Source organism: Cephus cinctus, unplaced genomic scaffold (assembly GCF_000341935.2).
Source record: "Cephus cinctus unplaced genomic scaffold, Ccin1 Ccin1_scaffold1184, whole genome shotgun sequence".
Lineage (NCBI taxonomy): Eukaryota > Metazoa > Arthropoda > Insecta > Hymenoptera > Cephidae > Cephus > Cephus cinctus.
Genome location: NW_014333664.1, coordinates 700,990 through 719,153, shown reverse-complemented (window position 1 = coordinate 719,153; position 18,164 = coordinate 700,990). Strand labels below are relative to the sequence as shown.

General features: G+C 38.5%; 1 protein-coding gene and 2 long non-coding RNA genes across 6 annotated transcripts in view; 2 read left to right on the top strand and 1 right to left on the bottom strand.

The window, feature by feature from the left end:
• Positions 1-1,559: 1,559 nt before the first annotated feature.
• LOC107272547 (metabotropic glutamate receptor 2) overlaps positions 1,560-18,164 on the bottom strand; it is a 130,856-nt gene continuing 114,251 nt past the window's right edge. The window contains exons 3-15 of one of the 3 annotated variants that reach the window (XM_025089825.1): positions 17,953-18,123; positions 14,466-14,610; positions 7,889-8,140; positions 6,071-6,245; positions 5,878-5,984; positions 5,661-5,810; positions 5,431-5,564; positions 4,891-5,049; positions 4,654-4,820; positions 3,338-3,714; positions 3,078-3,229; positions 2,727-2,934; positions 1,560-2,610 (exon numbers count right to left, since the gene is read on the bottom strand). In XM_025089825.1, coding sequence (XP_024945593.1) covers positions 2,372-2,610; positions 2,727-2,934; positions 3,078-3,229; positions 3,338-3,714; positions 4,654-4,820; positions 4,891-5,049; positions 5,431-5,564; positions 5,661-5,810; positions 5,878-5,984; positions 6,071-6,245; positions 7,889-8,140; positions 14,466-14,610; positions 17,953-18,123 — 2,436 coding nt within the window. In that variant the 3' untranslated portion in view covers positions 1,560-2,371. Of the gene's footprint in view, positions 2,611-2,726; positions 2,935-3,077; positions 3,715-4,653; positions 4,821-4,890; positions 5,050-5,430; positions 5,565-5,660; positions 5,811-5,877; positions 5,985-6,070; positions 6,246-7,888; positions 8,141-14,465; positions 14,611-17,952; positions 18,124-18,164 lie in introns of all 3 variants that reach the window. The other 2 variants (XM_015749803.2, XM_015749802.2) reach the window with 2 other exon arrangements.
• LOC107272550 lies at positions 3,351-4,789 on the top strand. Of its 2 annotated transcripts, none has more exons than XR_001538983.2 (5): positions 3,351-3,455; positions 3,518-3,737; positions 3,806-4,059; positions 4,148-4,319; positions 4,650-4,789. It is a non-coding gene; the product is annotated as an uncharacterized LOC107272550 (long non-coding RNA). The 2 variants fall into 2 exon arrangements; XR_003061241.1 differs by having other exon boundaries at positions 4,148-4,388; positions 4,650-4,788.
• LOC112495068 lies at positions 6,268-7,882 on the top strand. The gene is made up of 3 exons (XR_003061242.1): positions 6,268-6,857; positions 6,930-7,131; positions 7,664-7,882. It is a non-coding gene; the product is annotated as an uncharacterized LOC112495068 (long non-coding RNA).

The following is an 18,164-nucleotide window of genomic DNA, read 5'->3' as shown; positions in this document are numbered from 1 at the left end:
TTTTTGGCAGACATTTTTACATTATCCAGTGTTACGGCGACTGATTAACGCATTAAGTGACTACGCTCGTCGATAGTGCGACGGAGACGTAAAAGTACACGCTACGGCAAAGTTGGAATTCAATGGCTTTACGTAGTAGGATATTAGTTTTAAGTAAGTTTTAAGTACATCAGCTGATGTTGGATATGTATAGATCACGTTTAGTATGTGTATCAATTGAAAAGTGCCTTTTTGAATTTTCTTTCCACAACGAGTCATCCTGATATCGTCTTTCGATGAATTATCTGTTCGTACGTGTTACGGCTTTTTCTTTCCGAGAACAAAAACGATGAGCATCTCGTAGCGTCGGCTCGCATTTTCTTTCACGTTAAAATCGTATCTCTACCTTGTCGCAATTCCTATAGTCTGCAGAAAAACGTCAAAAGGAAAACGTGAGAAAGTATTATGTACGAGTAATTTTTCGTATTCCCGCCTACCTAGCGGTACGTCATTACACGTTTATTATATATATATATATATATATTTATATCTATAGTATATATCTCTTAAGGACTAATGTGTTACGTATTCCCATAGTTTGATAAAACTTATTTAGTTCGTATTTACAGAAATGGACGACTAATGTCACGTCCCTGTATATTATAAAAAGATTTTCACGTACTTTTTTTTTATATCATAAATCTTTTTTTTTTTCATTTTCGACGTGCTCGATTTTCTTGCTAATGTTTTTTTCGTTCGTTCTTTTTTTTTACAGATAAACAACACAAATATTTGTAGCGTCTCGCATGACGCTGTATCATAACCGTGTCACGTAATAATCTCTCTCTCTATATATGTATATATATATATATATATACTTTGGCAATTTTTATCTACGTATATCTTGGTTGCTCTTTGGATTTCAGGGTTATTATCGTTCGATTAAATTATATTTACAGGTAACATTGAATAAACGTGTATGTATAATGTAACACGAGACATGTGCACACATATGATATACACACATGAAGATTAACGTCCAATATAGTATTATACATATATATATATATATAATTAATTATGTACAGAATGAAGATATAAAATCGTCCGTTAATTCTTTATACCTATATCATTTTACCTTTAATGATCACAGAGTAAAACCAGAGCATCAATAGTTGAATGAAAACATTGTAAACTTTGTTAATTTTGCAAAATACCTTTTTCTCACGATACTCTGTGATTTCGCTTTTTTTATTCTTGTTTTTTTTTTTTCGGTTTCTTTAAAGATTTTCAGTTTGGAGATGTACCGTTTTCGAGGATACGAATAAATTTCATACTAGTTAATTTAATAATTTTTTTTGTCCAAATTCAAAATTTTCAGGCAGCTCGGGTATATGGCTATCATTGAACGTATGAGAATTTTCGAAAAGATACCTTTCCACTATCCATATATGAATGTCTCGTACGAATCCTTTCAGTTCACTTATCGAAGAACTGCCAGTTCTTTTGATTCTACAGCGACATTAGTTTGCTACGACAGCTGCATAACTTAATGTATTGCTTAATATAATAATAGCTGTTAATGTATTGCTTACGTTAACGATCTCGTAGCTATACGGCATTATGTAAGCGTAATGCAGCAGGTTCATTTGAGCATTTATACGACCGAGTGTTGTTTATGAACACTCACAGGCCCCATTTGAGACTGCATTAGAAAGTAAAATAACATTTACGCTGTACATTAATGTGACTCGTAAACGCGCTTGTTGCAGCTTTACGCGCTTTAACAAGTGAACATTTAACGCCGGGAAGTTTGCGAATTTCTTATGAATTTTAAGTAGTCTGCTTTTGAGATATCAATTATTATTAATTAATGTAATACTATCGACGGACGAGATAATTGTCGCGAATTTGAAATCGTCCGAAATACTGTAACGTGCTTTCATAATACATCGCACTCATCTCGTAAGAATTTTTATTACCGTTCGATTATGTGAAATCATTTTTGGATTTAACCCTTTGCTGGCCTAAGACGTCAAGTTACGCCGGTAACGAAGTCTCGAACGAAAGTTTTAACTTTTTAACTTTTACTCGCAAAGTCAAATATTTTCGTGAGGTTCGTGCCTTACACTGTTTGATCTTTCGAGAAACTTAACAGGCAAGTATCATAATGGCTGTAAGTAATATAGCATTTTTTAATATTTAATTTAATGTTGGCAGGTTTTTTTTTTAAAAATCAAACTTAGGGTCTAACAGGACGCAGGCAATTAATTGTTCGTTTAACTTGAATTTTTAATAAAAGAATTATCAACCCTCAGACGATCACAGCTTTCTTCGAAATTGGTTTCATGTTGGCTTGGAGAATCGTTGACTTTAAAATCAATTTCTTCTGCTACAACGCAACATCCTTTTGGCCTACGGGACCATTGCCTATCCTGGCGTTGGTAATCGCCTTTGAGTTCGTAGGATTAATCTCTTTTGTGTCCATGTCTTTCGTGTCCTTTGACTTAGGCACGGGCGGCGCAGGCATTGAATTTATTTCCTTGCCGTTAATCAGAGTTTGAGTGGATTGCGTAACCAATGTAGCAGGAGGTTTGCCATTCTTACGGTCCTTCAACTCCATATCATAATCTGTAAGAGATAAGTTTTAACCGATAAGAAAGTTCGGTCGTGCGATCTCGGATATATAAAAATAAAGAATCCAATCGACGTTTGAAAATAATATGAAATTATATTAGCGATCTTACTCTCACTCTGCGTTGAGCAATCCGTAGTAGAGACAACGTGTCTCTTGACAGCTTTGTTTTGATCGCACGTGGCAGCTGTCAGCGTGACAGCTGCCATCATACTCGAAGCATTAGTTCCAGTTACGGCGGAACTCTTGGTGGTGCTGTACCTTGCGGGCATCATACTTTGACGTACGTTCCTTTCCGGTCGTATCAGTATTATGTAGAGCTGTAAAAAAAAGGAATTAATCAAATTTGAAAATTTCATGTAAAACAAGGAGAGGACAGAAATTCAATATTGGCCCAGGATTCGGTTCGACCACCGAAGGAACCCGGATGCTTATGTAATAACGGAAGTCACAGGGCATTCACCTTCGGACTGAAGAGGCACGCTATGGTCACGGATGCCGAGAGGCTGATGGTTACGGACATAGAAGTGATCCTGAGAGCCACGTGATTTCCGGTACCAAAGTACAGCGGCACGAAAGCCAACCATATCACGCATGTCGTGTACATTGTGAAGCCTGCAAATAATGGACATGCGTGAAATTTCGTACTGGAACATGACGATCGAGCTGGTGAAATTTTGATTTTGGGCTTTTCAATGGATTCTGATTTATAACCAGACTCACCGATATGCTTGCTCTCATTGAACGCTTCCGGTATCTTTCTTGTTAGCACCGCGTAAACCGTACAGACTACGATCAATATTATCGGATAGGAGAACGCTATCATGTAACTGGCATCGATGTAACTATTACACACTAGCAGATTATCCTCTCTGGTTGGGTAATGATACATTGCTCTTGCAGGGTCAATAACCATCCATACGCCATTGATGAGTATCTGGACGCCAACTAGTCCAGAGCATATTATCAGTTGCGATCGTGGAGAGATGAACGATGGTCTCTTGGCGCTGTGTTTACCGGCATTGAAGATTCGTGCTATACGATTAGTTTTCGTTAGCAGTGCAGCGTAGACGACTGTAAAGCAGAAGCCGGCGGCAAATCTGAAATGAGAATTGGGATACAGGTATATGAGAATATTTGTAATGCTTGTAGTTACTTTGTAATGCTAATCTTATGTTGTTGTTTTTTTAGAGCACTTTCCGATGACAAAGGATACATGGGATACGTCGATACCCTATATTCCTTGAGAATAGAGATTACTGTGGACATTGCGATAACTTGATATCATGGCCTATAAAAGCTATGGGTGGTTTTCAGGTAGACAGGGTTGTTCGTAAAATATTGATATTTTGGGAGGACCCTAGAGCCATAATGTCGTAACGATAAAATTTATGTTGGATGTATGCCTGATAGGACCTTAAAGTCTTTTTGCATCGTTGCCGATGGTGCTTTGAATTTTTTTTTAATCAATGTTTTAATTTCATAAGTGGATGTATTGAATTTTTGTCTAAGAGGAAGTTGTATTTTTTTCAGATAAAAACATTTAACTGTTGCTGCTTTGTCGTCTTTGTGCAAACGTATGCGCACTTAAATGGAATTCTTGTGAACTGAGGCGTGAACGTGAATGTCTCTTCTGTCGGGTCCTTAGAATTGAGACACTTTGTGCACACGTTATGTGTTATAGGGGGAGAGGATTGACAAAGAGGTAGGACTTGTGTACGCAGTGTCAAATAATTCTTCTAAAAGTCCCTTGAGGCTGATTCAAAAGTGGATGGTAAGCCTGTTAGGACAATTTTGTTTGAAGTTTCGGAAATTACTGTAAGGCGTGCAAAACTGCAGAGAATCCTTTAGCCCTAAATTAATTTTGCTCTCCCTTTTGCTTTGTCTTGAAGACTTGCCAATGTAAATTTCAGAAGAAACTTTTGCACGGACTTTAATCTCTCGTGGACCTTGATTTCTATGTATTCGTCGCTATGCGACAGCGGTGTTAAAAATTTAGTGTTTGTTATACATATCAAATATTTTTGTTTTGCAGTCACCTTTGTATGCCGCACACAATGTCCGTTGGTCTCAGCACAAGGGCAAAGGTTACCAGATAGCATAAAAGTATTCCTGTTAGAAGAATGTAAGATAATTCTCGTCCCGATGCTCGAACCACTGGGGTGTCGTTATGCCTGAGGAAGACGCCGCCGACAAAGAGTGTAACCTGTGACGATAAACGAATGAAGAGAATATGAATTTCGTTTGATAAGAAGAAACATTATAAAGGATATTACCAAAATTCCTGTGGAAGAGAAAGACATTGCGCCTATTGCCCATCCGCTCTCTAATTTGAGAAATTCTTCAGGAATGTCACGGCAATAGGAATGCGTTTCGTCAGGGACTGTACCTTGAGGACAAGCAAGACACTGTGTCTCATCCAGAGGGTGCCTTATCTATAGAGAAAGAGAAAAAGTTTAATAAACGTCTTCAAACTTTCTCTGTGTTCGGAGTTCATTAAGCTCTTGTATATGAATACATGCGAAAATTGTTATAGCTATCTACCCTTATTGTGGGGATTAATGTGAATGTTTTTCAAGGGCTGCAGGGCACGATTATAGAGGTTTCCCATATTTCTGAAAACTTATGCTAATTGCCCTCGTAATCGCGTGCCTCGACCCTCCTAATCGAAAGCACATCCCGTGTTTTGTAGATTAACCCGAATGAGGTGGCATCCGCGAGGTGCAGATTTCACGGGAAACGCGAGCTTTCGTGTCTATTGTACGGCGTGGGTAGCTATATTATGCTGTAGACATAACGTTTAATTAATATCCCACCTGGTACTGTGTGCAATTGAAGCAATGCCAGCAGCAGCTTTCACCCTCTACGTATTTCTTGGCTTGTCCAACTTCGCAAGGCAACGAGCAGACGCTTTCGGGTGGTTGCGGATGTCCCATGCGGAATTGAATTTCTATGGGATTGTAGGTGCATTTTTTTCATCGTGCGTACGTGCCATTTAGATACCGCTTAAGATAATTTTATACTGCGTAATTCCGTTAATAGTTACCTGACATGTTCAGGCGCAATTCTCCTTCCAAGTATTTACCTACTCGAATCCATTTGTATTTTCCTGGTGATGTCTGTTTGAAATGTATAATATTGTATCGAGCGGGACCATCGCCATTTTTGTCGAACCTGAATTTGTCACCGCTTAGACCTAAATGTTTAACGTGTCATAAAATGGGAATGATTTTGCTTCTTTTTTTTTCTCTTATATTTCTTACCTTCGAATGATACTTTTCTTAGGTATCTTAGGAGTTCAGTTCCTTTTGTTGGTTTCATGGCGTCGCAAAGTCCTGCCTTGCCGTGACATAAATCCCTGTGCATGTCGCTATAAAGGATTGTAGAAGTATTATATTTTTATTCATCGTCTTTTATTTGTACTAGTAGATTTCATTCGATTTTTCTAAAAGTTACCGGAATGCGTAAGCGAACGCCATCACAGCATCTGAAACGAATTGTAACTGATCTTCGAAAGCTGTATTTTGCTTAGTGAGACGTTCCTTTGTTGTACACGGCTTTGTGTACTTTTGATTATATGGCGTCCAAGAAGCGTTTGGATAACGACATTGAAAGTGATCCTCCCAGAATTCTGTAATTAGATAATAAAAAAAAATAAAAAATAATAATGTTAGAATAAAACAAAAATTGTACTATTAAGCAGTATGAACAAAGAGAAATCCACTAAGATCTAAGGTGCCTAATTTATTTTTTAGCATCAAAGAAAAAGAAATCACGTTTCGTGTTTATATTTACATTCTCGTTTAACTTCTTTGAGCTTTTGAAAGTTGAAAACAAATTTATTTCCGAGCACTGTATCTACGTTCATCGGTAGGAAGGGATAAAATATGAAACTGTGTGAAGTTGGCCAAACGGCAGTTCTATTATTTACAAACGATTTTGTATCTGTATTGACATTTATTGCTTATACAGATACAAAATTGCCTATTAGTAAAAATTAGTTGTAGCATAATTACTTATGTAATAAGGACGTATAAGAATGGCGATAATTTTGTACTAGAAAATTTTCGACTGCGGCCATTGTACCACTACCGTATTCAATATTGGAGTTTTGCCAGGCACTACATTTTAATTAGTCGCGTTAATTAGTACAATCTACGCCCATGATAGAATTAAATGAATAGTTTGAAGTGATGGAGTATTACTATGGGACTCCTCCCAAGGGTATAATTCATCAACGAAGGTTACTAATTTAAGAAAATATGACCAGCTACATAATTTTTAAACTACTGTACTAATCAATGTCATGTTTCAGTTCGCTGAACGTTTATACGATTATTACAAACGAGAGGCAATTTGTTCATCGCGTATAATCCAGCGTGAAAATTCAATCTGAGCTCATGGTTCTTATCCAATTTTTTAACGTGAATGCAGGCCGGGAGTTTTACGGAGATCTACTCCTTTGACCTGTTCTGTAAGAGACAGTAACATAATGCAGAAAAGGATGAGGAGGAAAGGTAAATAAAATATCTTCACCCCGAACCCCACATGCCGCGTCATTTTTATGATAAATGCGTGTGATATTTTATCTCGTGGACGACGCCGAGCACGAACCTTAGGAAAAAAAAGTTGTCTCTTCGAGCGGCAAACTTTATGCTTACGAAACAGTCTATTACAATTTGAAATACAGCCGGTGAGTTACCCTGACTTTTTGAAGAATGGATATACGTGTTATACAATTTTTAAGGTTTTTTTTTTTTTTTCAGTAGGATTATTCAGTTCCATGGGATTTCGATAGGCCGAGGGTTTCGGTGAAATTAAAATATGCATATTCAAGGTATTGTGGTATTTTTGTGTAACCGCGAAAAAAAAAACGTACAGGTTTAGAGTAATCTGAACGTTTTGCGAGTTGAAAAATTTTTCGTTTTTCACGCTTTTTCATGCTCAACTTATTTCATCCGCAACGGATGGATTCTAAACTCGTCGGAGCACTGGCTTTATGTATTATGCAAAATTTCCCCTAATGCTGACTGTGTTTCGTGTTTTTAGCATGAAAGCGCAGGAGCGTTTATTCCGGTTGGAAGCGCGCGGCATCCTCTATTTTGAAGAACGGACTATACGAGTATGCATAAGCGGAAATGGCTAGAAACGAGTCGGAAATGACAGTGTCAACGCACGCACGTAGAAGCGTGTCGTGACGAGGAATCTCGATTAAATTTTATACAAAGGGAACAATTGCGTAAGGTTTACCAAAACTTTTTTTTTTTTACTTACCCACAAACCAGGGATTCCTCTTATTATTTTCCACCGTCAAATTCAGAAAATATTCCTCGAATCCGTTCACCTGATTTGCTTGCGGCTGCACCGAAAGCGTTCCTTCGACTTCCGGTTCGTTTCCGTCGCTCACCAATCCCCGTGCGCTCCATCCGTCACTTCCGATCCAGGAAAACGCCCCGGTGGCATTGCATCTTCTAACTGCACGCATCACCCCAGCTACTTCTTGATCCGATCCAAAGATTATGCATCCTGAATGGATCGAAGAAAAATAATTAATTGAAAATACATTTGTACTCGTTAAATAAGATGATAAAGATATGTTTATGAGGGAATGCAAAGAAACATGGGTTTTTATCATAACAGCTAAAACCACTCGAATTGTTCAAATAAATTGTCGGACCAATTTGCAAGATGCGATATGCGCTGGATTTGTGATTTTGTAAATTGGGCTGTAGAAATTTTTTTAATTTCCTGGCAAAATATTGAAGACCCATGGGCGTTGCTGTAAGGGAATAAAATCAGGGTATTCGTGTGATTGGACTTGGTAAACCTATTTCTTTCTTTACCACGTACTTCCATTACGTTCGTTAATCCGCGAATTTTCGTAAAACAAACTCTGCCACTACCCTCATTCACCCCCACCTACCTCATTCACCCCTCATGCAACTAAATTACAGAAATAAAGTTTTAGGTTATAAATTCTGGCACACTGATATACAAGTACGATATCTACGTGCTTCGTAATATTTCTATGAACTGTATATATACTTTTTGTAAAATTTATTCAGAGTTCATTTCATCCATATAACTGTAATTCTATGGATTGTTTTATAAGCATAAAGTCATTTGGAATTTTGGAGTCTTATGATAAGTTTGCAGAGTTTTATCACTCTCAGGTAAATGGAGAAGTATTGTAGCAAAGTAACGTTTTATCGAAATAATTTTGTAAATTAACATAAATATATATTCCGTAAAAAAAATCCTATTATCATAATTACATCGAACGGCCCTTATTACGTTTTATGATACACGTAGCACTCGAAGCAATTCCGTGTGAATTCTTTCACAAACCGACAGCCCATTAAGCTCCATTTACAATGCGTGATTCACGAGGGCGACAGGAAGGATTTTCCTAGTTTTCAAAGAGATAAGGAGTTTTTTTTACAAAAACGTGTGTAACGGCGAAGGGTCCTGCGGACGTTTTAAAGCGGCAAGATTTAAATGGGTTGCCGATCAGTTTAACACTTCCATTTTATACGTGCTATTCCTTAAGAGGTATCCTGATTTATGGTAGGATCAATGATAAGAGCTAATCGTTTTTCAGACGACAGACACGGCTCTGTCGAAAAGTAATTGAACGCCAGGTATGCATTTATCTATTGGTTTCTTACATAAGAAATCCTCATGAGCGATAACCGAAGCCGTAAATCTTTTCGTAGATAAAGAAATACAGTCTTTCAAAAATTAAATGTCAAACGAGAAACGTTTATATTTTGAAATTTCTTTATTCCCTATAAAATAACTACGTTTCCCATAAGCAAGAAAATTCCTTGACCCTTTTTTTTTTGAACTCTGGTTATCCCACTGATTACAGCAAGCTCGCAGCCCTTGTATAAAATTATAGGGTCGAACGATTTTCTCATGCAAATTTTCCTCTCACGTTTCCTCCCTTTATTTCCCCTTTTATCACGAGCAAGCATATCCGATTAGGATGAATAGGACTTGTTTTCTTTTTATGGCAGTGCAAAACATTCTAGTCAGACTCCTAAGGACTGCGTTTGGTATACGCATGTACGTGGGTCACTAAGGGCCGATCAGTAATTAACATTAATGGTGCATCGATGCACCTTATGAATTTGGTTATTATAGGTGATTCCATGGCCCTAAAAATATATTTAAATATATTAGACTATTCTTTCACCTGATTTATGCTGAATGGCTTTCTATAAAAGCTCGTTGACATATTAATTATTTTATAGCACTCTAGATGCACATTTTCATATACAGATGAAATCAAAGCTTTGGTACGAAGTACAAAGTTCGAGTCGATTCAGAGGTTAACTAAGTGGGATCAATTTTTCTTATAGGTCCATCTCGAGTGTCCATCCATTATCCTTAAGGATCCGGGTACCCGTATATCGAGAAGATAAATATTTCCCTAAGGAATTTATTTTATTGTACTTTTTCACAACTCTACTCGTCAGAATATTTTTTCGATTTTATCTTGGATTATGTACGAGCGCGATGAAGTTTTTGAATTTTCATGGCCATTCCGATTTGCATGCCCTTACCGAGAATACTCCCCTTACTAACGGCCCTCTAAATGGCATTTCCTCAGGATGGTATATTTGATGTGAATTCCATCCTTATATTTTACCCGCGGGAATTTTGGTAAGCGAGACACTCTCTTACCTAACTCGACTCTGGCTATTGGAAAATGTGAAAACTTTTCATCTCCCAGTTGAAGAACGGAAGCTGTATTATGCTGGTGCCGACTTTATATGCATGAAACGACTGGAACGCGATACCATTCTGTATTGAACTTCGTGCATGGGGTTTGGTTCGGCATTATTTTTTTTTCTCCATCAAAGAATAGACATACAAGGTAAAAGTGAGGTAAAGTCAAAAAATAAAGAACGAAGCTTTACACTCAATAACGGAACACTCGAAGTATCACTGAACCACCTGTATGAGAAAAGCATTAAATTGAAATTGCAATTACCTCTTTTTTTGCATTCTTATATTTTTTCGTAAATATTACATAAGATACAAGTATATATTCCTTATCGTAATATGTATCCACGTGCCAATAGGGACGATTAAGAAATGAGAGGTCACCTCGATCTGTACAGGTTAATTATTCCTGGTGGGATTAGTCCGGGTTCAGGGAATTAAAAATTGATTATTACTGAAATGAAGTGTAATTTGGTCCATTATTACAGAGAATCATTGAGTTTCCTTTTAAAGGCCAGATATGTTTGTAGATGTGTGTACCGAGTAAATGGCCACCGTGTTCGGGGATGTGTCACGTCATTTGTGGGATGATCCCTTGAAACTGATGGATAGTTAAGATCGATTTGACAGAACGGCTTTGAAACTTCCAATCTGTTCAAATCTCTGGCAGTTCCCGTTTCTCGTTAGGTATACCTGTATGTGTATTCATATACGTAGGCATTCACCCTCTCTTTTCAGGACAATTTGTCCTGGGAGATCCTGGAACGTCGAGGTAGAGCAAGGATAACGAAACAGTTGGATGGAGACGTGTTGCGTTTAATAACGGGTGTATAATGCAAACGTAATTCGGTGTACCGTGCGCGCCCCTGGCTCTGGCTGGTATACGCGTACGTGTATTTAGGTACGTAACTTGAAACAAGAGACAAGTTACTTCTCTCTAGGTTCTCTGTCTGTCTTCCACTGTTTTCTCTCTCTCTATCTCTCTCACTCCACCGTACACGTTGGGATTTCTGATCTGTTGTACCATAGACTTCATTCCGGACTCCTTTAAGCAAAATCTGAATCTGGCTAGTAACTGCGAAATAGGCTTACTTGGTTGTAACGACAGTTTCACTGGTTGGGATTAATTAAGCTTTTATTAGAATTCACGAGCTTCTCTTGGGGCGTTAATACGGTTTCTGTTTTAACATTGAATTATATTGTTGGTTTAGACACGATGCTGGATAAGTTTGGCGATGAATGTCATTAGCAATAAAATTTATGTGTCAGTTTAATTTCATTGTTTTGTCACTCTGTTTCGTAGGACGTACCGGTACACGTGTTTGTTGTATTTTTTTTTTCGAAGGAATTTTTCGCGGATATTAAACTTAATATCTACGTCACTTTTTTAGGATAATTTTGAGATCTTCCATGCCCATTGCCTTGCGAGTACAATTATTCGCAAATTTTTTTGAAGAATAATTTTTTTTTTCGCAATTTTCATGACAACTCCGTTGTTGTCCGTAAACCTGGACCGAGAGGAGTTTTCGGGATTTTCTACTTATCCTACAGGATGCCATCTCGAAGTTAGTCACTTCCGTAGTTCAGTCCCGAGGGTGTAGTTCTTGGTAAGCATCCCTTACAATCTTCTATGAGACTCTGGAAAATCCGGATTCAACCTAAATATTTAACAGCTGCTGCATGCAGGACGAAAATAAACTTTTTCTTCTTTTTCTTTTGTATATGTAACTTTTGCAAAACCTCTAATCTTATCACACAGTTCTTTTTTGTCTCTTTAAGTCATACTTCGTCATTGACTAGAGACTCTTGCACTTTTGTAGTTACCGTCAGCCCTGCTAATATTGGTGCAGCGTCTGTGTACCGAGAGTGATGAAATATTTCTTAAGGGGTTGCTCATGGGAATATGCAGCGTACACGGGGTGACGTTAGGGGGTGTAGGTTTTTCCTGGTATATCTTAGCGAGGTGAAAAGTGCAGGGGTTCTTCGTTCCTTGAAAATCCCAGGGGACTTTGAGTGTCTCGAGAAAATTGCTCTCCAGCTGCCAGGTGATGCAGCAAGTCGCTGAACTTTTCAACCTTGCATTAAATATAGCTGGAGATATGATGAGTCTAGAAAGTCAGTGGGTGGCGCACACCCTGCGTTATAAGACCTTTACTCAAATTAGATGCTCTTACAGCGAAAATATTTATATCGAAAATGTCTATACAGAGACGATTGGATTTTGTTGACTGGATACGCGTAGATGACATTTAAATTCACTTAGGCGTTTTATAAAAAAAAAACAAAGGGGCGGGGGGCAGTTTGTCGACAAAATTTAATGGACTTTTTTCGAAGTCATTACGTATGTAACTCCGAGGCACCTATGTTGCGTGTATATAAATCGTTACGTATATTGGTATTGGAATATCATTATTATTCTTGAGATTTTATATTGAAAACTTTTTTTTTCCCAAAGCGTCAATATCCACAACGAAATATATTTTGCTATTAGCGAACGTTTCTTCTCATCCTCTCTCGAGTTGTGCGAATAAGAAGAAGCAATTTTCTTGTTCGATAATACCGAGTCTTATTGGCTATCCGTCAGACGACAAGAGACTAGTTGAAAAATTTATCGATAGAACTTTGCGTGGACGTTAGAGGAATTTACGAGATTCTCACCCTCACGGTTGAACTATCAATTTTGACTACGTAGCTTTTCGAACAGGGGTAAGAATTTCTTTCCTTTATCCCTCTCAAGCTATTCGATAGGGAGTCCACATAGCGTAGGGGGTCTTTTTCTCTTTTTTTTTTGCCTGGCAACGTCTGCGATATCAATTAGACGCTTCTCCGTGCTTTTTTTTTTGCCACGTCAGAAATACAGCCAGATAGGATTCAATTAACCGAAACGTCCGTAACATTTTACTTCATTATTTCCGAATGGACCCAGGGAACAGTTACTTTGGCGTGGTTAAGGATCTTTTATTTTCTAATTACACCAAGTCACGGATCAAGTGAGAATTTCGGGGAGAGAAAGACATAGAAATGTGTAGCGTGTGGTTCAGTGAAATTGTGGTTGGGCCACTGAGAAATCCCAGGATCAACTGGGCTACGTTACGTTTACTTCTACCTTCTGATTGGATTGATCCAAGGGATGGTAGGGATAAGCGCGTGAAATACTGCACCAAATTCGTAGAACTTTCTGTTTTTTCTTTCTCCATTGTTTCATCCCGACCCCGTTTCTTGTACGTATGCTCTCGTTTAATATTTTTTTATTCTCAACCCTATTCTACCAATAATTCTCGGCAACCCCTAGGCTATATCTACTTCACACCGTATTTATTGTGAACCTTCGCTCGTAAGCGAACTTTGGACATATCTTCCAAGTCGTAGCTTTTTCAGGCTACCCGACCCGAACTTGGAATCGGATTCTCGCGGGCTAAGTGGAAAATGGCCATAATACGTTATCCTTGAGGTAGCACGAGCTCAAAATGGGCAATCCTGTTTTATATGAGCAGAAGGAGGGAGATAGTCGTAGCGCGTGGGATCCCTGTGGGATGTGATACTAATCCTCAATGGGAAGTCAGAGTTTCGGACGCGGCGTTGGAAATCGAGAAGAACGTATATCGACATAGGGAGAATACAAAGGGAAACTGTTAAAGCGGAGGGACGAAGAAGAAGTTGAAAAAGTTTTTCTTTATCTCCCAATCGTACATCTTCCCTTGAAAATTCTTCAACTCGAGAATTTTAGTCTTTTGAAGCTACCTGCAATCGAGTTCTCACGGGAAACTTCGCGACCCACGTATCACGTGCCAAGTACTTGTACCGCAATAGTTATCGACTCTCCTGCAACATTCTATCAGTTTTGAATTTTGAGTCTAGGGGACTTTTGATGAAATACCATGTTATCCACAGAGTTTTAGGTCCACCGAGGATCACTGTAAATTCAATATCGATAGACTCGAGATCATTTTTTGAACAAGTGTATTTCTCTATGAGAACTTTTACGTATGTGACGTCACGTCTGTGCATTTTTTTTCTCCTGAAATAATTCAGTGTCATCAAGGATTTACGCGCGTTTTAAGATATTTTGAAAAATCGAAGGAACGGGGTTTTTTGGGTATATCGTTTTATTCAGACTTACCCCTTGCTCGTGGTTTCGTCAGCAGTTTCTGCACTATATTGTCGTAGGCGGTTTCTTCAGCAACTCCCGAGTCCTTTACCAATTTCTCCTTGATGGCAATGCAAATATTGTGCTTGGCTAGAAGCTCCTCGAGCTCTTCGAAGGCCTGTAAAGGGAAAAGGATGAAACCAACTTTTTATATGGGGTTATGGTACAGGGGTTCGAAATTTCGAATAAACCCTTCAAATCCATCCCTGTATAAAGTCCATGATATGCACAGCTACTATGTATACATATAAAGTCTTATATAGGAAGTTTGGATGGTACAGGGTGGTATGGTGCTTGCAAGGCACTATGCCAGAGGGGTGAGTTTCGTTTATCACCTTCCTCCCCTTCCCGGACATTGTACCAACATGAAGTTTACTGATGACGGGTTGGGCTTAGTCCTCATCCGACGTCAGCGTTATGACGTCAGCGTTGACGTTAATTCGTTACGATGGCAAATATATAAAACAATCGTTCTGGTGGAATATCAAAAATTGATAAATATCAAGGTCAATAATATCTACTATTCATCTCGTGCAGTGATGCATCATTTTTCACGCGTGGACAATATTTTTTTTTTTTCAATCCGGAGTAAAAACTGTGAAACTATTTGTCAAAATTTATCTCGTTATCCACGTTGCATAATTGTACGGAGTGTCAATTGACGTTTTAATTATTCTGATTTTTTCAATATCAGTTTTATTCTTTGCCGGGTTAAATTTTTTAAAATGAATAGCAGGCTGTATTCGATAATTAGCAAGACTAGAGGGCGAATCGGTATAATTAAACATTGGCCTTGATTAACTTACGATCGAAGTGCGCACGTTAAGGCGAAATTTAATTCGCACTTTTAAAAAAAACTTTAAATCAATCGTAAGATGGAATATGAAATTCATTGAAAGTTACTCCTATTTCGTACCCTTCAAATAATCAAGCAAATCACGTATAATTAGTACGAGTTATTGTTACAGCGAGGAATCCAATTTCTTGGCGAATGTAAATGAAAAAGAAAAAAAAAATTTCGTTGGCTTGGTTCCATCTACTTTTATCTCTTTTTCTTCCTGCAGCCTTCTACTTGGACAGCATCCTGTCGGTCCTAGTGAATATTTATCAGACTTCGAGAGATCCTTTTGTATTTCGTACTGCACTTATACGCTCGTTGGAGGGGGTTTTGGAAAATAAGTGTACGGACTGAAGAAAGTAGCGCTGTATCGTGTTTACCTGGCTTTCTCATTTTCACTCATATTTACGTGAAGGTTCATGCTAATAGCACCGCGGCGTTGACCAGTGAAAGGAGCTTCATGATTATTTATAATTTTTTTTTATATATATATTTCATTTGTTACTTTACGCAAGATCTACGTCCGCGACCTCCGCTCGTAATATTTTCCGTTGAGACTAAAAATATCACTAAAATTATCAACATACCAGCCTTCCGTTAATACACGTTAAGGGATAGCGGAAAAAAACATTCGCGAATCACGAAAGTTTCCATGAAATATCATAGCTGCTCGGCCATCTGCATCGCTCGCATAAATCTCATGAATACTTGATAGCGTTGAAAAACCCGGGCTAAAAGCATATATCTGAAATATGACACAGGGATGCGGCTTTCAAGACACGAAGAGGAGGGCAGACCGTGCATATTTTTCAATTAAACCAGTTTCACGTGCAACCTTGGTAAGCGTGAATAATACAAAGAGCAAGTATGAAAACCATCCTAGCATTTTAGCTGGCAAATATTTCTACATGCTGGGGCGTATTACATATTCAGCAGGGAGTAGAATCAGCATGAACTTCAGCAATAACCCTTGACCCGGCATTCGCTAAGGTATATGTATTTTTGCTTCTGCACCTTGTCCCTTACTCTTTTATTATTTTCCTTTATCTTCCTGCAGGATTCAAGCGGCCGAAATCGCAGAGGGGACGTGGGACGATCGATTCGAGATTCAAAAACGGCGCGGCGACGATCGTGCCAAATTAAATTTTACGACACGTACATCGGGGACGTCTACTTCCTCGTCACGACGGCACGTGAAAGGGACAGCGGGTTCAGGCGGATGAGGACGCTGTTCACGCGGTGAACTTTCCACGTGGGACAGATGGAAGCTACGTGATACAAATCAAATATTGTTTCGCCGTAGGCCTGGGACTTATTTTTAAGAAAGATCGACAGAGATTGAGCGTAAATATAAAAAAGCGAAAGACCTCGCGGAATGTGATTAATAGGCCGAAAACTTCAGTTTAAAGTAATATTACGAAGGGGATGTAGGAATGGGAAAGCAAAAAGGAGAAAATGATCCCGTGACTGCTAAATATTCACTAGGTTACGCTGGTGGCGGTAAGTGGTTGGGTTGAGGGTCGACGAATTAAAATAAAATTTGCATCTCAAGGATAGAAACGCTTGGCATCGCTGTAACATCTATGCGCCTCCACCCTTTACGTCCACTACGGTCGTAGTGCTTAATCGATAATTGTTCTTATTGGCAGAAGGGACTACGACTAATTTCATTAGTCCGTTAACTAATGAGACTGGAATCACAGACCCTATTGAAATTCGATTCAATCCTATGTTACCGTGGATATTTATCTTTGGATTGGATACTGTCTCTGTGTTGGCAAGGGCGTTACAAGTTTATTGTTTGTTATTTGGTCGGATTAATAAACGATTGGAAATGGTACGAATACACGGTATGGTTAATAAAGTTATGAATGATTTTTATAGGGTTAAAGAAAACAAAGTTCTAAGGATACATTTTTATTGCGTTATATAAACTGTCAGTCCAAAATATTAATTATACTTGTGAAGTGTTGGAAATCGTGACGAATCATTGAAACTATAACATTTTCAATATCCGACTAGCAATTTTGCAGGACTTGCATACGATAGTGGCTCACGTGCTCGCCTTAATATCGCGCGACGATAAATAAATATATTTATGCTTTCCCCGTGAAAACCGCCGAAATTGCATTCTCTGTACGTTTTACATATCCCATTTACGTAAAAATCTATAGCGCCTTTTAGATTCTGCCCCTCGACCCAGGAAGAGGGTGAAGTCAGAGTGGTACGATGATTTTTATCAACCATTTTTTCCCTTTAAAAGTAACCCCAGTCTTTCGGGTCACCACGCCGCGGCCTTCGTTGACTCGACGCGTTAAAGTGGGGACGTTTTTGAAAATAAAAAAAATAAAAAATATGCTTCACGTTTCGTCGGCTAGGCGGATAAATGAAAGGCCAGGAGCAATTAGTCAGCGTCTTGCGTAAATTACCAGGGCGAATGTGTCGTAGGCACTGAACTTGTATTCAGGACTGGTCAGGATACATGCGATATATATCTGGCAACACCTTTTGCTTTAGCAGTGAGTGTACAAGTTTTTCGCAATAAATTATCTTTGCCCTCTCGCACTCACGCGTATTTCTATATGCGTTTTAATCACGCATTTATATCGTACGTTTACTTACTTTTATTCCGTAATTGCTCTCTTCGTATATAATCGAAACGTAACTCCATCCCATTTTGCGAACGATGTCCACCATGGCTTTTACTTGATAATGGTCACTGGGTATAGTCCTCGTGAAATATTCGAATCTCTGTTTGTTCGAGAGCTCTGGACTGGTCGAAAAAAAGGAAACCTAGAACAAACAGTAGAAATATTTAATTTCGCATATTTCGT